Genomic DNA, 23,910 nt, shown 5'->3' on the forward strand with positions numbered 1-23,910 from the left:
GTTTTATAATTGTTTTCCATGTTTTGGAGTTTTAAAAAGCTTTTCAGGAAACTTGGGACTTTGGAGTGCATTTTGGAGCAAAAGTACATTTTTAGATAAATTCAGGCCGTCAAAAGTTTTGCAACCAAAGAAGACCTTCTCACTGTCTGATCATCCCCAAATTTGGAGACATTATAGAGGAGACAACCAGCTTTCCAACACACTTGGAATCAAAGCATTCCAACGGTTAGATCTCAAGATATCATCAATGGACTGAAGGCCGATCAACATAAGCCAGTCAAGCACAAGTGCTTTCACCCGCGGCCAGCCTTCTTCCCACCGCGGCTCAGGAGGTTTCACCCCCGGTGGACCTATGTCCGAACCTCAGGAGCCCAAATAAGGACCAAGACACTTCCTGCACCCATTTTACAAGCCCTAGATGCCCAAGACTTGGAGAAACACTATAAATACTCATTTTTTAGGTCTTTTGTAGGAGAGCCCCTTTCTTCTCTTTGAAAGAGAACTCATTTGTATTTTTAGGTTTTATTTTTATGCATTTGTAGAAGCTCTCCATCGCCATACTGTCTTCAATAAGAGAAGTTTTTCTGCAACTTTGTTTCTTTTACTTTTCTTCTTCTTAGTTCTAAACCGATGATGATGTCTACCTCAGCCATGTCTGAGTAGTCACCTAGTTGGGTGAAAGGGTAATCCAATGGGATTAGGTTTTTAGGAAAAAAGGATTTCGATTTTTAACATGATTCTCCCATTCATCTAATTCTCAAAGCGGTAATTTCGGATTGATCACCCAGAATCCGATCCTAGGTTTAATCTGAACCACGAGAGTGTTGTATCTGGGTAGCCTGAACCAGATCTTATGGACGTCCCCGTCGTAGGAGACGAAAGCTACCTACGGAGGATACGTAAGCAGAGATGGATTCCAATCTAAAAAGTATGATCTTGTTATGGCATGAGAGCGGTTAATTATTGCCATGAACATGTGATTAGATGATTAGGGTGACGAGAGTTGGCTAATCTGACATGTGACTATCCTATTTTCAGAGTCATAGAAAATCTTTACCTAATTTCCTTGTGTTTTAGAACATGAACCCTAAAGATGAACCTTGAATCCAGCGCTTTTTCCTTACTGTTTTTCAACCGATTTTTACTTAAAGCTCTTTTTAATTTTCTGCATAATTAGATTTAGTGACAAACCAAAACCCCTTTTTATTAGATTAGGTTTACGATTGTTTTTAGCATCAGTTAGAAGTCCTCAACACACAGATCTCTGTGGATTCGATCCCTAAGTACTACTGCGTTTGTTGTGCACTTGCAGCTTGTCTAGGGTAAAACTTGTGTTGCCCACTGCACTCACATCAGTCTGCGGCAGGGAGATCCTTTATCTCCTATCCTCTTTGTGCTCTTAATGAATGTCCTTTCCTTAATGCTAAACAAGGCAGCGAAAGATGGCATTTTCTGTTATCATCCAGATTGTGAAGACACGGAGCTCACGCACCTGTCTTTTGCTGAGGATATGCTTATCTTTATGGAAGGGTTTGAGACTTCAATAGCTGGTGTTTTCACAGTTTTATCGTAGTTTGAGAAAATATCAGGGCTTGTGGTGAATGTTAGTAAACCTCTATGTTTTCTGCGAGTATTCATGAGGATGCTCTTTTTCGGATCAGGTCAAGATTCTCGCTTCCTTTAGTGAATCTCCCAGTCCGTTATCTAGTACTTCCTCTTTGCTCTAGGAGATTATCGATTAAAGACTGTGACCCACTGATCTCTAAGATCAGACTGAAGATGAACTCTTGGATTCATCGTAATCTCAACATCGCAGGAAGACTCCGTCTTATTTTTACGGTCATCTCAAGTATTGTGGGATTTTGGACAGCTGCATTTATCCTCCCAAAGCAGGTCATCAAGCATGTAAACAGTCTCTCTAGCTCTTATCTCTGGCATGGTTGTCTCGATAAACCCACCGGTGCGAAGGTCTCTTGGGCTGATTTATCATACCCTAAGAAGGAAGGTGGTCTTGGGATTAGATCGTGGTCTTCATGGAACGATATATGTGCCCTCAAGCTCATCTGGATGCTCTATTTCAGGCCGGGCTCGATTTGGGTTGCCTGGGTAAGGAGAAAGTTCCTTTCATCTTCTTGCTTTTGGGAACTTAACGAGAATAGTCCCTCGGTCTCTTGGATGTTCAGAAAATTATTAAAGTTAAGGCATAAGGGCATTTCTTTCCTTCATATTAAATTGGGAAAATGGAGAAGACACTTATTTTTGGTGAGATCCCTGGACTCCCTTTGGCACTCTATTTCATCACCTTGGACCATCCGCTCCTCAAAGCCTGGGGATTCCGATTGGATCTCTAGTTAAAGAGTGCATTACAGCAGAAGGATGGCGTCTTCCTCATGTTCGGTCGGATCTTTTTCTCGACGTTCTGAGTTTTAATACTACTCTTACTCCTTCCTTGTTTAGTGATCCTCTATGTATTACAAATAATAGGGAAGGTAAATCTTTCAGATCCAAATATGTGTGGAATTCCCTTCGTCTCATGAAACCCACCGTCTCTTGGTTTTCAATTGTCTGGCATAAGGCAGATGTGCCTAAACATTCTATGGCGGTGTGGTTATTCATGCTTAACTGTGACCCAACACTAGATAGGATGAGTGGTTGGCGATCAGATGTTGAAACTATGTCTCCTCTGTGGATCCTCAAATGAATCTCATAACCATTTGTTCTTTGAAGGAAAAACGACGTATTTCCCCCTCGTAAGTATTATATAGTAATAGATCCACCTAAACTTTTGACTTCGTCCTAAATCTCTCTATTTTGAAAGTTAAAAATGTATTTTTCCCCAATTTAAAAGTTTAAAACATATTTACCCAAAATTATTGGTTTAAATGGTTAAAAAGCTTAACCAGATATAAAACCAATTAACCGATATCAAATCGAATAAAAACACGCCCAAACTAAAGTTTGATCCCCAAACCCGACCCGAGTCGACACCAAACCTGACCCATTATTATTTTTCTTCTTCACGCGTAATCATCAGTCGCAGCATAGATTTCTCCAATCAAACATGACTAGAATACCAGGATTGAATCACAATTCACATAGCTAAATCAAGCTACCAGATTGCTTCACACCGACTCCACCACGAAAGAAAGAAAAAAATAATGCTTTCATAATTCTTCAAAATCACGCTCACAGACCCTCTCTCTCTTTCTTTCTCTCACATGGCTCTTCCATTAAAGCGTTAGATCGGCGTCAATCTTCCCCTTCGCTCTAAAATTTCTCTTCACGTTTGCCTAAAAGTCACTCGCAGAAGGCTTACTACGACCGTCCGATATTACCCTTCGCTCCCTAAAGCTTCAGCTGCGGACTGCAGCGACGACGATTCGTGGTGGTGAGACCTCGTTGAAGGAATCAGTATGCTTATAGATGCCATCTTATTCAATGTCGTATGGGAAGTTACAGCCTTTTGTTGTGTTTATGAATTTCTGGAAAGCTGTTGTTTTTTTGGGTCTCTTTGTTGATGCTTTCAAATTGGGTTTTTGAAAGCAAAAAAGAAAAAAAAAATTCTTCTCTTCTATGATAATGAGTAACGTAGGTTGTGTATCGAGAGCCTTTGATTAGAGTCAAAATTGTATCAATTTTGTATCAATTTTGTTTGAGTATGTTTGAGAAATCCAAATCTTGTTCTTCCCACTGTAAACTCAGTTCTTATAATAGTGTTTAAACATCTTTCCTGCATACATATACAATAACTTGAATAAGAAACGCAAAATTCTCAAGGGATGAAGCAAAAGCTGCGAAATATATTTGAAAATGATGTTGGAGATGGAGTCTCTAAAATTCAAAGATAAGAACACTTAAAGTTTAAAGAAATAACTCTTCTTTATTGCTTAAGAAACTCACTCAAAACTTAAGCTCTCCACACAACTAATAAGGATTACCACAACTTTGGTATCTCTTATATAGTAGATAGAATAGATAACTTCTAATTCTAATAAACACATGAATTTCCTTATTCTAGATAACTCCTAGTTTATGTTTAGATAACTCCTAAACATATTCCTAATCAAAAAAGGAAATATCTAACTTGATCACCAAGTTGACTTCAAGCTTATCCAACAATCTCCCTTTTAAGCTTGAATTCAATCTTTCTCAAAACTTGAACACCAATGAGATCTCTCATCTCTTTAAACTTGATCCTCCCTAAAGCTTTAGTCAAAATGTCAGCTCTTTGTTCATTGCTAGGAACATGTTCAACCTCAACTTGTCCATTCTCTACACACTCTCTTATAAAATGAAATCTTCTATGAATATGCTTACTTCGGCCATGGAAAACAGGGTTTTTAGTTAGTGCTATCGCGGACTGATTGTCGATGCGAATAACAACCTTCTCACAACCCAAACCAGTGACCTCACCAAGCAAATCTTGCAACCAAATAGCTTGTCTTGCTGCCTCAGTTCCAGCCATGAACTCAGCTTCGCAGGAAGACAATGCTACAACGTCTTGTTTTTGTGAGCACCACGAAATTGGATTCTTCCCAAGATAAAACACATGTCCAGCCGTGCTTCTACCATCATCAGGGTCAACATTATGACTACTATCGCTATAGCCTAAAAGTCTCGGTATCTTTTCGCCTGAACATTCAAACTTCAAACCAAGATCAGTAGTTCCTTTCAAATACCTTAGACATTGCTTCATTGCAGCTCCATGAGATTATCTTGGGCTCTGCATATATCTACTAAGGACTCCTACACAGAAGGATAGATCAGGTCTGGTGTGTAGTAAATACCGAAGACAGCCAACGTTTTTCCTATATTTTGTAGCATCAATCTCCTTTTCTTCCTCTGATTTCGACAATTTCAGACCAACTTCCATCGGTGTATGAGTTAGGTTGCAATCCGCCATTCCTGCTTCCTCCAGAATCTTGGACGCATAACTCTTCTGAGTCAAGGTTATTCCTCCTTTGTATTGATGAACTTCGATTCCTAAGTAGTATGTGAGTCTACCAAGATCATTCATGTCAAATTTAGAAGCCATCTCTTTCTTAAATTCATCAATGACTTTTCTTTTTGTTCCTGTGACAAAAAGATCATCGACATACACTGCCACAATGAGGATGTGTTCGTTTATCCTCTTTTGATACACCGATGGTTCTTTAGAACATCTCTCGAATCTCAGCTCTTGAAGAATTTGATTTAGTTTGTTATTCCATGCCCTTGGAGCTTGACGCAAACCATACAAAGCTTTATTAAGTCTGTAAACTTTGTCTTCGTTTCCTTTTTCTTCAAAGCCTTCTGGTTGTTTCACAAAGACAATCTCCTTTAACTCACCATGTAGAAAGGCTGTCTTAACATCAAGATGATGTATCTCCCATTCTTTTGCTGCTGCAAGACTGATGAGGAGTCGAATTGTTTCTATCCGAGCAACTGGTGCAAAAACCTCTTCAAAATCAACACCATACCTTTGCACATATCCCTTTGCAACAAGGCGTGCCTTGTGCTTGTTGATTGTCCCATCAGAATTTCTCTTAAGCTTAAACACCCATTTAAGCCCAATTGCTTTTGCTCCTGGTGGTAAGCTTACAAGATCCCACGTTCTGTTTTTCTTGATCGAGTAGATTTCATCTTCGCAAGCCCTCATCCATTCTCTCGAATCCTTTGCTTCTTGGAAGGTAGTCGGTTCATCGTTCAGACAGAGTAATAGTCTTTCCCCTTCTTTTTCTGCTAAGAGAACATAGTTATCTTCAAGATATTTCGGTTTAACTGATAGTCTTGAAGATTTTCTTAAAACCGGTGATGATTGTTGAGTAGGAGCATTGAGGGCCTCTGCTGGTGTTTCTTGCTCATACGAGTTTACGAGCTCATCATCTTCTCTTTCGTTTACTGTTTCCGAATGCTCTTGCTCCTGCTCTGTTTCGTCATCAGCTTTTTTGTTCGACTCTTGAATCCCATGGTTTCCAAATTCTCCAAGTATGACTTTGAAACCTTCGTTTTGTTCTGAACATCTCTCGTTCCAATTCCATCCTTTTGCTTCGTTGAATACTACGTCTCGGCTTACTACTACTTTCCAAGATCGTGGATCTAAGAGGCGATAAGCCTTCGATCCTGGTTCAGTGCCAAGATACACGAGCATACGCGATCGATCATCTAATTTCTTCAAGTGGGGACCCTCCATCTTGGCGAAACATATGCATCCAAAAATCCGAAGATGATCGATGTTTGGCTTCCTTCCTCGATACACTTCATAAGGAGTTCTATCTATGACAGCTCTTGTAGCCACTCGGTTTATTAGATAGGTCGAGTGTCATATAGCTTCACCCCACAAATAATTTGGCACTTGCATGTGTTTCATTATGCTTCTTGCCATCCCCATCATTGTCCTGTTACGTCTTTCCACCACTCCGTTTTGTTGAGGGGTATATGGTGCTGTGAGATGCCTTTTTATGCCGGTATTATCGCAGAAAGAGTTAAACTCTTGTGACACGAATTCACCTCCCCTATCTGTTCTAAAAACCTGTATCTTTTCTCCTGATTCCTGCTCCACTAGACTTTTGAATCTCTTAAACTTATCAAAAGCATCGCTTTTTTCTCTCAAAAGAACAGTCCACATATATCTTGAGTGGTCGTCAATGAGTACAAAGATGTACTTGTTTCCTCCAGCTGTGCTTGGTGTTATGGGTCCGCATAAATCACCGTGTATCAATTCAAGTCTTTTACTTGCTCGATATGTGGTGGTTTGAGGAAAAACTCTTCTGGCCTGTTTCCCAAGTAAGCACGAGCTACAAACATCTTTCTCTATGTGCACTTGCGGAATTCCTTCTACAAGTTTCTGTTGTATCATGTTTTTGATATTGGCAAGATTAACATGCCCTAGCCTGGCATGCCATCTGCTTGAGTCGCTCATAGTTATCAGCTGTAGACACGCATCATCAGTTAATCCCATCTTGACTTTGTATAAGCGATTTCGAGACCTGCAGGCTTTAACAAGTAATTTGCCTTCACTATCGTGCATTGTAAGGTATTCTCCCTTCATTCGTATGTCACACCCTGCTTCAGTTGCTTGGCCGAGACTTATGATGTTAGATTTTAAGTCTGGAATGAAGTATACATTCGTCATTACTCTTGAATCTCCATTCCTATCAGTGAAGGATATTGAGCCTTTTCCTTTGATGTCGATTCTTGAGTCATCACCGAAACAAACTTTTCCGGTAATAGAGTCATTAATCTCTGTGAAGTATCTCCGATCTCCAGTCATATGGTTGCTAGCACCATTGTCAAGATACCATATATTATCGTTTTTGGTGTTTGTCTCATAGTTGCTTGGCGTGTAATTTTTCTCATTCAGGTAGACTACTTCATGCATTAACAGCTCGTCTGCATCTTCGGTATCATCTTTAAGACTTTCTTGAGCTTCTTGCAATTTTAGTAGTCGGTCTGGGCAGCTGGACGCATAATGTCCTTGTTTATCACAGCGATAACACGTGATTTTAGAGAGATCAACATTCCTTGTTGAATCTCCTTGTTCTCTATTAAACCGTCCGCGTCCTCTTCCTCTTGACCCGAAACGTCCTCCACGTCCTCTGCCTCTGTTTTCACTGTTGAAATTTTGTTTTTGAGACTCTGTTTTTCTTTGTGACTCTGTATTTGTCCACATTAGTTTGGTTTGATCTTCCTGGACTTCTTCGTCTGTCTCAAAGATGCGTTCTTCGTACGCCTTTAATCTGCCAACGATGTCTTCAAAAGTTGTTGTATTGAGGTCCAATACTTGCTCCAGGGACGCAACGATGTGGATGTATTTCTTCCGTGGGAGACTGCTAAGAAATTTCTTAACTATTTTTGATTCCTCAAGAGTAACTCCCAAAGCAGCGGATTTTGTTGATATCTCCGACAATTTTCCTGAAAAATCGTCGATGGATTCTGTATCCTTCATCTTGAGGCGATCAAACTCTGTCATTAGGGTTTGCAATCTTGCTTCTTTAACCCTGTCAGCTCCCATATGTCGTGATTTTATTGCTTCCCAAACCTTCTTCGCCGTGTCTAGTTCACCAACTTGTAAGACTAAAGTTTCTGGAATGGATTGAAACAATAATCCCATCGCTAAGTTGTTCTTCTCGTCATCTGTTGTCCCAGCTTCTATAACTTCCCATACCTTGTGCACCTTGAGACATACTCTCATTCTCATAGCCCAAACCGTGTAATTAGTTGCGCTGAGCATTGGACATTGGATTGTAGATGTTCCACCTCCTTCTTTAGTTTTGTCGATTGCTGGTATCAAATCACCCATGATGTTATGTTTGTCGATTTCTGGTTTTGATTTCTAGAGAAGGCTCTGATACCAATTCTAAAATTCAAAGATAAGAACACTTAAAGTTTAAAGAAATAACTCTTCTTTATTGCTTAAGAAACTCACTCAAAACTTAAGCTCTCCACACAACTAATAAGGATTACCACAACTTTGGTATCTCTTATATAGTAGATAGAATAGATAACTCCTAATTCTAATAGACACATGAATTTCCTTATTCTAGATAACTCCTAGTTTATGTTTAGATAACTCCTAAACATATTCCTAATCAAAAAAGGAAATATCTAACTTGATCACCAAGTTGACTTCAAGCTTATCCAACAGAGTCTTAATTCACAAAACACTAAAAGAATTGAAGAAATTGGTTCAAACAATTTAACAGGCATGCAGGAAACGTTCCTGCGGAGACGGATTCCATATTTGAGGTTTGGATTCTCGAATTTGTTACATTCTTTTAGATATTTGAACTAGGGCTTTGGGTTTACTTTGGGAATTTCTGGGATTTAGTTTTTAGGTTGGTTTAATTTCGGTTTACTTATTTGAATCGGGTCATAATTTGGTTTATCAGTTTTCATCAAATTTTATATTTGGTTTTAAGTGGTTAAATTGTTTTGGTTAACAGTAAACCGAATAAAATTGTGGTTTAGGTGGTTTTTAGTTTCGAACTTTTATTTTGTGGGTAAATACGTTTTAAATTTTATGATTAGGGGATATACATTATTAACTTTTAAAATAAGGGGATCTAAGACGAGGTCGAAACTTTGGGTGAATCTGTTACTATATGATACTTTTAAGGGGAAAATACGTCGTTTTCCCTTCTTTGAATGTGCTTACTCTGCATCTTTATGGGAAGCTCTAATTGCCAAAATGGACTTCCCATCCCCTCGACTATCTTGGGACCAAATTATTCTCTGGTTGACCATGGTTTCTATTAATGCGATATTATTCTCTGGTTGACCATGGTTTCTACTAATGCGATAACTTCTCTTGCCATTCTTCAAGCTTAGCAAGCCTGCATCTATGAATTATGGAATGAGCGGAACCATCGATTCTATAGTGGCCTATCTCTTCCTCACTCGACTACACTATGCAAAATCTGCTTGGTGGTTAAAAACAAAGCTTCGGCTCTATGAATCTGAGAACTAAGAATGGTGAAGCTTTGGATCTCTTTTGGTCTTCTAGATAAGCTGCTCTTTTTTGGTGTCTGTTTGTCTCTTTGTCTGGTTATTTCCCTAGCTCTAGGTGTTACGCTGTAAACACTTCTTCCCCCCCCTCTTTCTTCTAGGTTCCGTCCCCTTTTATTTTCTTTTTGCTGGTTTGAGTTTAATTCCATGTAACTTTATCTTTTATATTTTAATAAAAAAATTTTAACAAAAATAAAAATAAAAAATAATTTAAAATATTATTAGTTTCATGAATAACTAGAATATGCGTACGGGCTTGAACGTTTTTTTAAAAATAGAATGTAGTTTGGGCTGATATTAAGTATATTAAAATTAAGTAGGTGGGTTTCTGATAGACTCATATTGGTATATAGATTGCGACGATTTGCAAAATATTTAATCATTGACCAATGTTTTGTCATATATTCATATAACGTTTATTTGTTACTATTGACAGATTTTGGGGACAGCAATAGTAGAATAGGATTAAAATATAAAGTAATTATAGTGGATAATGGTTTGGCATATATATTTCAGTTTACCAGCGGATTTCATATCAATGTATCATATATGTTTAAGAATAGTAAAAATTTGAAAATATACCAATATTTTTTGTTTTGTAATTAATATTTTTTATATTTTTTAAAAAGGAGAATATTAGTGTATTAGGAGAACACTGAAACCTAATAGATAAGAAATGCATATAAGAAATAAATATAATATTTCACTAAAAAATGATAAACATAAGTTCTTCATTCAACTTCATCGAATGGTACAAATCTCTTTGCGTAGCATGCTTCTTTGAAAGTTTTGTAGATAATACCATCAGACGTTCTGATATCTTCGTAACAGAAAGGTCTTCTTATTATATGTAACAAACAACGCAAATAAAACATCTTACTAGCATCAATGGAATAGTTTCGAATATGACATGCATTTCCTTCACTCTTAATCTGAGGCTCCATTTTTTATGTTTAACATGCCATACAAATCTAGTGTTGATCTCTGAATAAAGGAGGACTCTGGTAGCCTCATGAATTTTACATTCCATATCCAAATAATGAATTTTGTTTTTTGGTAGACTTGACATCATTGGTTATTTTTGTAGACTTTGTTTTTTTTATAGATGATACTGTAATAACCCTGAAAATGAAAAGAAACAATTTATAGAGTAATTTATCATAAGTAAAATCAGCCAAAAGATATTTAGCCAAAAGATATTTGACCATGTCAAGTTGGGTATAGGTACGAGTATCTATAGAAAGGGTTTCTCTTTCAGCTCCTTATATGTTAGCAATGTTGGATAAACTACAAATATGTTTGCAAAGATATTTTCAAATATAAAATTACTAAATTCAAATTTTAATGATTTAAATATTTTGATATAAGTAATGTTAACAAATATTAATAGTAACATCGATAATTCAGTTAATGTGAATCTATTGTATCAATTTTGTAAAAGTGAAGTAAATTAATATAGACTTGTATCACTTATTATGTAATTGATGTCAAACTATTCAATAACAGTATCAATCATCATAACTGGTGTTAAACCATATATTTTCTATGATTTATTGATAAGTAATTCAAATAAATTATTCAAAATAATATTATTTAATATTGTAATATTATTTTTAAGTGATGTAAACCAAATATTTTTGTACTAAAATGGCATGGATTCAAATTTCAATAGTCATTTGAACAGTTTCTTAAAACTTTACACAATGACCATACCAGTCAAAGTCAAACCACATATAATACAAGACTATCGAGTTGGGTTAAAAACTACAGTTTTTATTTTTCTGTATAGATTATAGAAATGGCGTTGATTCAATAGTGATTGCTAAACCTTAGATGTTTTTGTTTCTCTAATACGTGAGTTCTTGTACTAAAGATATCAATAGCAGGCAATAGTATTGTTTTCCATTGCATTTTTAAATCATGGTTTGGTTGGATGATTGCATTCTTTTTTTTTTTGTATTTGGAAAGACTTAATATTTCTATATTTTATTATTAACTAGATTAAGATCATGTTTTTACGTGAGATTATTATCTATTATTTGATAACTTATGAAAAAAAAAAAACATAGAAAAAAACTTAGATCACTAGTAAAATAAAATAAAATAAGATTACAAATGCTTCGATGAAACTAAGAAGAGAAAAACTTAATAGCTATTTTTTTATGTTAGTTCTTATGTTTCTCTACTATTTGTTTTCTAAACTGAATATATGTGGCATATTTCATATATTTTAGGGTTTTTTTTCTTACGAAAATATCTAAGTTTTCCTATTTCTTCTTTTATGTTTAACTATTTCTATCCATATTTCCCCTTAATTAAATTTATTTTATTTTATTTTCTAATTTTAATATTTTTTTTCAAGTGTCCAAATTTGATCGATTAGTTTACAAGTGTCTCAGTCATTTCAATTACAAAGTATAGAAGTCTATAAGATTTTTAATACAACAATAATCAACTTTTTATCGTTGTTAAAAGAAAACTGATTTTAGTAAAATATCATTAAAAGAAAGTTTTTGGCAAAAAAAAGAAAGAATCTATTATATTAAAATAGAAACACTTTTAGTGCTTGCTTCTAAACATTTCCAAAGTTTTACAAAAAAAATTAAGTTTGAAAACAGTTTTAAAATTATCCCAATTTATTATAATTCAATTTTTAAAAATTACAAGTTTCTTTTATATATACATTTAATTCCAAAAATTAAGATTTTTGTTCAGATTACTTTGATTTTTCTCAATGTACATAGATTAGAGTTAATTTAACATTCAAATATTCCAAAATTTTATATTTAAATATAATTTCAAAATTAGATATTTATTTATATTATTTTGGATTTTGTTAGATTTAATTTGAAAATAAATTTGACCAAAAAAATCAATATTAGTTTGTATTTAAACAGGCATATTATTTTGTATTTATATTTAATTCCAAAAACTTAAATAGTATATAATTTTAGATTTTCTTAAATATAGATTAATTTACTTACCAAAAATCACAAAAATTCTTTTTATTATATTTTTAACAAAAAAAGTAGTGGGATTTTAATAGCGAGATATTAATTTATATTTAGTGGGTCATAAAAATTAATATGTTATTGTCTTTTTTTTATCATAATCAATTAACCTAAACTTTCAAATATTTAAAATTAGTAAATATTTATATTATACAATAATATGATTGAGCGAATTCGTTTATTTTAACATATTAGTTTGTTAAAACATGTAAGATATTAAAATGATTTGAGGAAATTAAACAGATGGATTAGCTTATTTTAACACTCATAAATATATAGATTTGTGTGGTAATCTAAATTCACATAATAATAAAAGTTTACAATTAACATTACATCGATATATTATAACTAATTCATATCTTTATTCAAAAATAATAACAAAATTTTTGATTTAGGAAAAATTAAAAATCTACAAAAATAAATTATATCTAAGCATAAAATAAATGCAAATTTTATTATAAAATTTTATAAACAAAAAACTTTCCGTACATACGTACGGAATTAGAATCTAGTATAGTATATGATTAAAAAAAAAGTATAGTATATGATTAAAAAAACAACAGTTCACATGTTGGTGTTCTTATTACTCTAATGGAAAATGCATTCACGATCTCACATATTTTAGTAATCTTACAAAATATATAAAAAAACAAAAATGACACCAGATATAATTAGTTTCTCCAAATCGGACGTAGTGGTTTAGTCGTTTAAGAGTACAAATTTCAAAGAACTTTCCTGAATGAGAAGAAGGTAGAAAGTAGAAACGGCTTAAGACTCTGACAATCTAACTCTTGCTTTTCTCGTCTTTTTTCACCACCTCTTTAATTTCACTCACACAAAAGTACAAAGCATAACCCATGTGACAAACCCATTGTAGATTGACATTTGCGACTAATGCGAAACCTTGAATGAAGAAGAACTCAAACATATTATGTAACCAGTTAACAAACTATAATTGCAATATTCAATAGGACTTAATCCGGGTTAGTTATTACGTGGAGTACTTTTTTAATAAAAATGGTTGTAAAATTTAAGAAAAAATTTTAATCTGAATTTTTTACAATATATATAACTTAATGATTATAAATATAGCTGCTAAGTCAGAATAATTTATCTATTTAATCTATTTTATAAAAAATAAAATATTATTCTGACAAATCAGCAAAAAATTTTTAATTTTGTTAACATAACTCTAATATGCACCATCTAATGATTCTGATTTTGTAGTTAGTCCATAAGCTTTTATAAAAATCAATTTTATGTTAATTTTCTAAAAATTAGAAAAATATATTTTTGATTTTTTTTAACATATATTCAAATAAAATATAATAAATTATAGTAAAAAATATAGAAAATTTCGAATAGATTTTTTTTGAATATATAGAGATTAATTATTATTTAAACTTTTTTTTTCGCAAACAATTTCATTAATATCAAACATACGGTTATAAAATCAATATACAAAACTTCCGAAAAACAAATTATTACATATGCAAATATATGCGCCATATGCGACATAACATGAGAAGTGAATTTGACGATGCTTTACAAGGTAAAGTCTTATTCGCTAATAGATAATTAAGTCTGTTATTTTCCTTCTCTGTATTCTTTCTGTTTCTGATGCGAATTGTGTGTTGGGTTAGCAATTTTTGGCTAAACCTCGTAATTACACACATGATAAAACCCATTGCTTCCGTCATGTGAAGTTTTGTGTCTACAATTGGATACCAAGGCTTTCGTATCCAATACCTTCCATCAGGGTTTGGCTTTGACTTTGTCTCCTTGTCAAATCGATGCATATTCATGTCTCGCCGAAACTTTCCATTTAATTACTGCATTCTCCAGTTGCCTACTTTCAGAAATGTTCGAACTAACTAATCATGTCCATATGTTCCTCTTCTACATCGGTGTAGGCCATGACTAACTTCAAAGAATAAAAACCTTGCCCATAAAAGGAAACTCGATCTAAACCCATGGCCGACATTACAAAGGAATAAAAATATACAAGAATGAAAGAAAGAACATATAAATTAAACAAATGCATATGTCTCCGATGAACAGCGTTTGGGTTGCTGAGTGGAGACAAATCGTTTTGTTCAATTACAAAGTAATTACATATTTGCCATTCTACTAGTTGTGATAGAATATAGAAGAGGGGAACACCAAATATCTCTTGCCGATGGTGTGTGGTAATATCGATCATGATCATTGATGATTTGATTTAATAAGAAAATCATATTGATGAGGCTGTTTATAGAGGAGAGATTCCACGGCGGTTTAAGGAATTGGATCTGAACATTCCATTGAAACTGGAAACCGCCTGGAGTTTTCTCCAACGGAAGGAAACCGACACTAATGGTCGGACAATTTTGCCGAACAAACATCGGAACGAAAATCTCCAGGTAAATTTGAAGATGGATACCAACCTTAAAAATCATCATGGAGAGAAGATTTTTGCCGTAGTTTTTCACGTAAATCTTACAATAGAAAGAAATATGAAAGATTACAGAGAATGGAAAGCTGTACCGACGCCAGAAAAACCAGCGTCGGCCGGAAACGATGGAGAATGGAAGTTTTCTCTAAGAGTCGCCTTAGGAGAGAGAACAGAGGAGAAAAAAAAATATAAACTTCCAAATGATATTTAATTATTATTTAAACATATATATATAATAGAAAATTTAACTTTAAAAACTATATAATAAATAATCTCTTTAATGGCAACACATACTTTTCATATTCTTTATAATAATTTTAAAATCCAATTGTTAACATTTCCTCTTTGTTAAGTTTATTATTCGAATAATGAAACTAATTGGAGTAAAATATGGTTTGGTTCGGTTCAATTCTAGGACAGTTCGGATTTTAAATTCAAAACCCGAAAATAACCAGAATCAGACTTTTCGAACACAAACGATTTTAGAAGAAAAGCAACCAACAACATGAACTTTTAATTCGATTCATTCTTTCTTGTCTAATTCTCCATTCTACAATCAAAGTTTCCCTATAACAGAAGTTCCATGCACACAAGTGAAAAGAAAAAAAAAGACACGAGTTACAATGTATAAAACAGTATCAAGTCATTTGAAGATTCCCAAACCTCTTTCTGCAAATACACTATTTGGTAAATAAGTTACACAAGCATCAAAGGCCACAACGGTTAAAAAGAACGTGTCACCTTGAGTCCTTTCCGAGGAATAAATAGATGCACCATTCCGCTCTCTCAGGCACGTTCATCATTCACGTGGTTCGGGATCTCGGGTTGGCTATCCAGTGGCATGTACTGTGCCATTATAGCTCTGATCTCTGAGTCCATGTATCGCTGTAAAATCAGGGACATAAGAAAGTTCATAACAATTTCCCCAAGCAACGGATATGGCAACCGTCTTAAGATCCAAAGATATGTTTTAACAGACATTTCAGGCCAGAATACAAAAAGATTAACCTTTGCTTTTAACAAAACAGCAGATATAAGATCAGAAGGATGAATCAGAAGCTTACCCTTAACCTATATTTGTAAACGAGGTATGCCCCACCGGCCGCAAGTCCCAATGATAACATTATAAGCCAAACAGCTGCCCACGCTGATCTCACTTGTGAACCCGTCTTGCCTAAATTTCATACGTAAGAACCAATGCCACAGAGAGGTTGTGTATGCACGAGTATTGTTTTTAGTACGTGTCAATCACGCATGATGCATATTAATAGAATTACAGATATTCAACTTCATGAAAACTCACTGATGCAAGTGTCATGATCTCTGATGTAGAGAAGATCCCCGCTACAAGAGCATTCGTAGCTTCCCCAGGTGTTCTTGCAGCTACATTCCGGGCACTGACAGGCTTTCTTCTCTTTGCATTCATTAATGTCTGGTGAAAGAAGCACGGAAATCCTTAAAAAGATGATTAGAAGTAGATGTACGGTACGAAAAGTTTAACAGAGAGTCTAACCTTCACACTTCTTAATACCATCTCCTCTAAATCCAGGAGGACACTCGCACTTAACACTGTCTTTATCCTGAAGACATTACGAGTTGAGACATGAGTCTCTTATTATACGGTGAGATTGTGCCTCAAAAGTGAAGCAAAGTGCAGAAGAAACACTAACCACACAAGCAGAGAACGCATGTCCATCTCTCTCTTCATGCCAACAACCTCCATTGTTGATCGTGCATCTCCCTGGCCCGCTTGCTGCCATGCAAACACCAATTAATTATGAAACGTGACATCCAACAAAGGCGACGAACATTAATATTATAAAAATTACTAAAAAGATGACACGGAACACTCACGTTCACAGTGGCTGTATCCATCCCCTTTGAATTGCACACCATCAACTCGAGGGCACTCACATACTCTTCCACGAAAAGTATCCTGCAAATTAAGCAGATTAAAATATATAGAAACGTTTGACCAAAAAAAAAGATATATAGAAACAGTTATGTTGAAACTGTTGAAACTCTCGCCAGGAATAATATCAAATTATACCTTGCAAGCAGTTATGTTGGCTGATTTATCTTGCCAGCATCCGCCATTGTTATCTAAGCACTCATTTGACTCCATCTCTGTCATTTGCAATAGAAGATACGAATTTCAAAGTTCACATAAGTGTTAAAAGGTGTGATCAAGCAAAGTTAAAGTTGGTATATCAGTATGATAACCAAACTAATCCCAAGAATAGTAAGGATCAGATACTTCGGGTACAAGACCAGTTATTTCTCGGGTATGGGTGAGGTATTTCGGGTTTTTCAAATATTTGATGAACACAGACTTTGGATACTAAACCCACAAAGGTTCACCTGTGCTCAGGCATATCGCTGGTTCAGTCGTCTCCTCAAAACCAGAACATAGAGCCTTGAGTACTGCACTCTTCTCCAACTTGCCTGAAAGGAAACATTTATTTAACAAGATAAACCAGGGCATAGAGTATGAAAAGCCTTAAGTTAACACTGCAAGACAAACCTCGGTACTGTCTGTTATTGACAACCAAGGTAGGCAATATGGTAACATCACCCCTTGAACCCTTGCCAACCTACATAATAATCCCAAACATGACTGTGATTCTGAGATGCCCGGAGGAACGTAAGAAAAACATAAGTAAGGAAACATAAGTAATTTACTTGAGCATCTTGTTCTTCCTTTAGAATTGGATTGTCCGAGTCCGCATCAGGGTCTCCCATACACTTATCAAGTTTTCTACTATCGATTCCTGTAAAGACATAGAAAAACTGGATTATTCTCCTGGGAAAAAAAGTTTTAATTTTCGAGCTATACAAGAAACACTCACCAAGAGACTTGATAACAGAATCAGCACATTCTTTGTTGTATTTCTTCTCCTTCATGGGACATCTGATCTGGAAATCAGTGACATAATCCCACCAGACCCAGGGTTTCCCGGTTTCATTTGCCACCTTGTAAACGCAAAGCTGTCTCAAGTTTTCTACAACCACGTCTTTACCATCGTATCCTGAGCTAAAGTCCTGTTCAGGATCAGGAGCGCAGTATCTTCCCTTGTTTATACACTGAGACTTGCACTGTCTACTCAACGTGAAAGCGTGAGGACAATACCAAGTAATGTAATGAGGTCTAAACTGCGTGTAACCACCCTTCTCGAGAATCTGAGCAGCACCCTTAAAATCCTTCACAAACTCCATCAACATGTCACACTTGACCCCGCACTCGTCATTGCTATTGGTCCACAGTTCATACTCGACACGGTCATCAGGGTGCGGAACAGCTTCCCTCCAGTCAAGATTTAAGTTGACCATATCCCCTCCACTGATTGCTTTCTTCAACTTTTCACCAAAACCTTTCGTGACAAGAGCAGAAGGAATGGTAATATTCTCAATATATTTTGCAGACGAAACATCCTCTTCTGGTGTGTCCATCGTAATCAAAGGCTCATCAACATTGTCTGCCACAAGAACAGCAGAAGCACCAGCTTTCTGTGCATTCCAGACTTTCAAAGCGAAAAAACAATCTACACAACATAATATAACCATCCATTACGCTAAAGTGTATATATGTCTATGCATAACAACAAGAGTAAGGCAAGTTCTGCACACACTTGAACCAATTAAGATAAAAGGCAATACAAACAAAATCTCCTAAATCAAGCCAAGGAGAAACGAAAGCGAGAAGCAGAGATGGATCAAATCGATTCTAGTTCTGACATTGAAGATAAAATGAGTACCTCCACGATCAACCAAGAGGAAGGTAGGCAAAGCACCCGGCTGTGACTTGAAAGAAATCGAGAAATCGCTGAACTCTTTGCACGATTTCTGGTTCTCCTTGGGATAAACCACCGTGCCGGCCATGCTTCCTCCGTACTGAGGGATCCCGAAGTTGCCAATTGCACTGTCGTGAGTCCCCTTAATGCTCTCCGGCGACGTCACCGACAAACTGTTCTTCTCCACCACGAATCGAGCCTCGCAAGAAAAGGGGATGGATAGAAGCAGCCATGGAAGAAGAAAACATAGGAGCTGCTTCATCTTCGAGATCTCCGCTAGCAGCACAACCAACTCAAAGGATTGGACAAAACCACACAAATTGGATCAAAGCAATCAGAGAGTTGAGATCGGAGAATTGAAAAGAGATGGTGACTCGAGCGTCGAAGGTTTTGGAGTATTGCGACGACGCAGAGTCAATAGAGAATAGAAAACTCGGGTATTTTTTTCAACGTTTCCGGTGTGACTGGAAGACTATAGACGACGCAGAGTCAAAACAGATATACAGTGGATAGTTTAGACGAAACAATTAGCAGATGTAGTGAACCTCATCCGAATTTAAAAATAATATTTTTGGTTTGTGTTGTTTGGGAAAAACTTGGAGTAAAAATGAGGTTCATCCCGAATTAAAAATAATTTTTTCTTTTCTTTAAAAAAAAAGCCACAATAATTTATAATTAAAAATAGAATTCAGTACACATAATCATAAAACATACAATATATAAAAACACAATTTAATACAAGAAAATTAAAAACATATAATATTTGTAATATAAAAATAGTTAACCAAATTTATTCCAGATATTTTCGATTAAATCTGCTTTCAATCATTTATGTATCTGTCTGTCACGGAGTTCGTTTCGTTTTGCCATCATCAAATTTGAGACATTTGTAGACATACGTGTAGAATACGTCCTATCGATATGCGAATTTCTGCTTCCTTGTGGTTGTTCGAATTCTTCTAAATTGTATAGACTATAGCCATGTTGTTTGTTTTCTACTATCATATTGTGTAATATGATAGAGGCCCGCATAATCTTCCCAATCTTTTCTTTATTCCAAAAAAGAGCGGGATTTTTTATTATTGCGAATCTAACTTGCAGAACGCCAAAAGCCCGCTCCACATCTTTTCGGACGGATTCTTGTTTAGTTGCAAATAACCTATTTTTTTTCTCTTTCAGGAAGATGAATTGATTGTATAAATGTAGTCCATTTCGGATAAATGCCGTTTGTGAGATAATATGGCAAACGATACTCGTTACCATTTACCCAGTATCTCACTTATAGAGCTCAACCTTGCAAGATGTCATCAAAAACTGGTGACCGATCAAGAACGTTAATATCATTTAATGTACCTGGAGGTCCAAAAAATACGTGCCATATCCAAAGATCTTGTGATGCTAGTGCCTCTAAAACGATTGTCGGGTTTCCTGCTCCGCGTGTATATTGACCTCTCCATGCGGTTGGGCAATTCTTCCACTCCCAATGCATACAATTGATGCTTCCAATCATCCTGGGAAAGCCTCGTTCCTCTCCAAGGTCCAGTAAGTGTTCAAGATCATCAAGTGTAGGTCTTCTTAGATACTCATCTCCAAACAAGGATATTATGCCCTCAGTGAAATTTTCTAAGCATAACAATGCTGTACTAGCACCGAGCCGGAGATATTCGTCAACTGCATCAGCTGCTGTACCATATGCCATCATACGAATTGCTACTGTACACTTTTGTAGAGTAGATAGACCTAATCTCCCGATAGAATTACTTCTTTGTTGAAAGTATGGAACTTCATCGGAGAGGCGGTGAACAATACGCAGGAACAAGTCCTTGTTCATTCTAAAACGGCGTTGGAATGTATGTGGCGGATAGGTTGCTTCGTCGCTGAAATAATCGTTCCATAAGCGGTTGTGACCTTCTTCCCGCTTTCTTTCAATAAATGCTTTTTTTCTTTTTTTCTTTTTTTCTGCATGTTGATTAACTATAGAATCAAACATATCATCAAACTTCTGATCAAATGCATCATCAAATGCATCATCAAATGCATCATCAGCTTTATCATCAAATCCATTGCTTGAAGAAGCTGCCATTTTTTGTGTTTTTAAGTTTGAGATAAGAGATAAAGAGATGAAAACTTTGTGAAAAGAAATGAGTTTTAAGAGGTTTGTGTTTGATAAAAGTACTAGGCGGTTTTTGTCTTTGATAAAGAGGTTTGTGTTTTTGGGAACTTTATGGTGTTTGATATAGAGGTTGTGATAAGAAATACACTTTGATAGCAAGATGAGAAAGTAAAACACTTTGATATCAAGATGAGAAAGAAAGAAGTTTACAACTATGAATAACATATGGTCTGTTTTCTGTCATATAAATACACGGAATAAGTTAAAAGATGTGGCCAAAATGATAGTTGGAACATATGGTCTACATACAAAATAAATATGCGGTTAGAAAACAAGGAAGACAAAAGCTTTATGGCCCCTCGAATATTGGCGCATGTGGTCACGGATCAATAGCCAACTTGTAGTGGCCAAATTGATGTGACACTACCTGCAAAAATAAAAGCAAAGAGAGTTAGAGATATATGTCCCATGACAGACATTGAATGACAAAGCAACACATAGTTACAAAGTTGAAACTCAAAAATTTAACAAAGTTCATAGACAACAAAAGTTGAACAAAGTACCAAAACTGAAACCAAACTTCATAAAGAAATGTTTAACAAAGTTCATACATATAGAAGCCGAAGGCCCATAGCAAATAAAAGTTCATAAACTAAATATCATACAAACCGGATGAAGCAATAACATAGAAACAAAGACTAACACAAAGTCAATATCAGAGTTCATACCCTAAAGATCATACATCGCACAAATTAACTTGTTTTTTAATGCCATTTCAATCTCAGTGAGTGGTTCAGTCTTAGCCAAAATGGTCTCAAGAATCCTCTTGTCCCTAATCTTGTCTTTCAACTCTAGATCTTTTTGTTTCATTTCCCACATGGAAGAAAACTCCTTCATGTCCTTGTTCTCGGGTTTAAGACGTGATGACTTCTTTGCGTTGGCCTTCGCAGCCTTGACTCCAGGTGGACGAACCTCGACTACATCTTCATTTTCGCTTGCAGGTATGGAGGTTGATGACTGAGCCGAGTCTTCAACCTTTCTTTTTTTGGTCGATGCACCATCTTGGACTTGCTACTCGTGCACCATTTCTGGTCGAACCTCAACTCTCTCCAGGCATGTTCCAAAGCAAACTTGATGGAGTAGTTATTGAAAAAGATCTCATGCGCAAGCTTCATAACGTTGTTTTCATTCTGACCGCTTCTTTTCTCCTTCTGCGCAGCCGCGTATGATCCCACGAATTTACATACCTGGTCATTGATCCTTCCCCATCTTTGTTTACATTGAGACCACTCTCTCCTTGGCATTCCAACTATATCCTCGCTGTTGTTGTAATACGCTTGAATACGCTTCCAGTAAGCACCAGCTCGCTGTTCATTGCCGACAATCGGGTCCTTACTCACTGGTGTTGAGCCACGCACTGATGAGGACCAAGTCTTCCTTCGGCGACCAGACTTTCGTCTTCAGTGCACCATCAGTAGGATCATCAGATCCTTGTGTACTAAACAAAGGAATCTCTGATGATCCTATTTCTATGCACGGTGAGTAACAGTCAGGGTTTAACTGACTGGTTAGAAGGTTTACAAACCCTTCCGACTGTGTAAAAGCGGTCTGAGAAGCCATAAAGACTGGAACGAGTGGAAGGAGTTAAAAGACTAGTGAAAGGAGTGAAAGAGGACTGTGACTTAAAGAGAAATGAGAGTGGAAAAGAGAGAAAAGAGTTGAAGAAAATGGAACCCGAGAAGAGACTGAACAGAGAGACGAGAGTTAAAGAGAATGGAACCCGAGAAGAGAGTGAACATAGAGAAGACAGTTTGAAAGTGTTTATGAGTGAAAGAGAGTGGAAGAGAGTGAAAGAGAGTGAAAGAGAGTGAATGAGAGTTAAGTGTTTTTTAATTTATGGTTGATTGTCTTTTAAATTATGGTTGACAGTCTTTTCTGTGTCTTTATGGTTAAGTGTCTTTTATGTTAAATAAAATAGTAGTTGGGAGTCTTTTAATTTGAGTTTTCAAGTTAACGATAAAGTTGTAAACATTTGCGAACAGGTTTTAACAACCATTAAAAACACTACCTAAACCTATCCTGTCATATCAAGCATTGATAAACAATAACAGTCATAAAGCTAACTAAAAAAACCTAGCCAGTTACCTAACGCATTAAACACAAACAAAGAACCAGTTACTAAACATTCAAGTTACAAAAGAACTGACATTTACTGGGTGAGCCATATGCCGTCAACTATCATTTCAGTTCCCGTGGAGTCCAAATTCCCTCACAAAAAACATTAAAACAGACCATTATAAGCCCTAAATAACTTGAGCCGAAGGTAACTACTTAATGTTACATTACTTAAAAAACAATGCTAGCCATTTCTAAACCCTACAGATATAACCAAAAGCTGCAATAACACAAACAAAGAAAAGCATAGACAACCTGTCACTTTGAGTACGAAGCTGCTCCTCCAAATCCCTGACTTCACCCTTAAGCCTTGCAATCTCTTCCCGGTTTTCTCCTATGGCTGGATCAACAGAGGTGCTGGTGACCCGATCAACACTGAGGATCAGGTCCTGCTGCTTTTCTATCCTTGTCTCAAGGATTTCAAACTGTTCTGTTACCGCGTGATCCCACCATTGGTGAATGTGGTCAAAAGTGCCCTAGAAACATTACAAAATGTTAGCGAGAATAACATAAATATTGAAAATTTAGACTGAACGAAGAGACAGAACACCTACCTCGTTAATCCATTCTGGGCAAGAATAATACTTACGATCGGCTGCGTTTTCTTGGAGCTTCACAACCCACCCACAGAAGCACTTCTCGGGTATGCCATAAGTGGCATCCGCGTAAGCCCAGTACGGGATCTCCGAAGCTTCCTCAGATGAACCGCTGTTGTACCTTGGCATTATCTGCCCAAAACAGAAAGGGATCAGTACAATACAAAGACAAACGATACAGCACAAATACATTTTGATCAACCAATACAAATACAAACATGTAGCCCATTTCAGTTGATTTTCAATATTATCAAGTTACTACATTACCACAACCATCCATATTATCTATTATAGTATTTGTGAA

At 36.0% G+C, this 23,910-nt stretch overlaps 2 protein-coding genes across 2 annotated transcripts; both read right to left on the reverse strand.

Annotated features, from left to right (window-relative positions):
* Window positions 1-15,437: 15,437 nt before the first annotated feature.
* On the reverse strand, window positions 15,438-19,200 carry LOC18026169 (vacuolar-sorting receptor 3). The gene is made up of 12 exons (XM_006409575.2): window positions 18,687-19,200; window positions 17,781-18,473; window positions 17,614-17,702; window positions 17,456-17,525; window positions 17,293-17,376; window positions 16,982-17,058; window positions 16,786-16,867; window positions 16,602-16,684; window positions 16,445-16,511; window positions 16,235-16,363; window positions 15,996-16,105; window positions 15,438-15,816 (listed from the first exon to the last, which is right to left on the reverse strand). The coding sequence occupies exons 1-12, from the start codon at window positions 18,982-18,984 to the stop codon at window positions 15,718-15,720; spliced, it is 1,881 nt and encodes a 626-aa protein (XP_006409638.1). The 5' UTR covers window positions 18,985-19,200; the 3' UTR covers window positions 15,438-15,717.
* An 810-nt stretch (window positions 19,201-20,010) lies between these two features.
* Window positions 20,011-20,805, reverse strand: LOC112089811. The gene has a single exon (XM_024160566.1). The coding sequence runs from the start codon at window positions 20,803-20,805 to the stop codon at window positions 20,011-20,013; it is 795 nt and encodes a 264-aa protein (XP_024016334.1).
* Window positions 20,806-23,910: the final 3,105 nt, after the last annotated feature.

This window comes from Eutrema salsugineum, unplaced genomic scaffold, assembly GCF_000478725.1.
Source record: "Eutrema salsugineum unplaced genomic scaffold, Eutsalg1_0 scaffold_11, whole genome shotgun sequence".
NCBI classification, from domain to species: domain Eukaryota; kingdom Viridiplantae; phylum Streptophyta; class Magnoliopsida; order Brassicales; family Brassicaceae; genus Eutrema; species Eutrema salsugineum.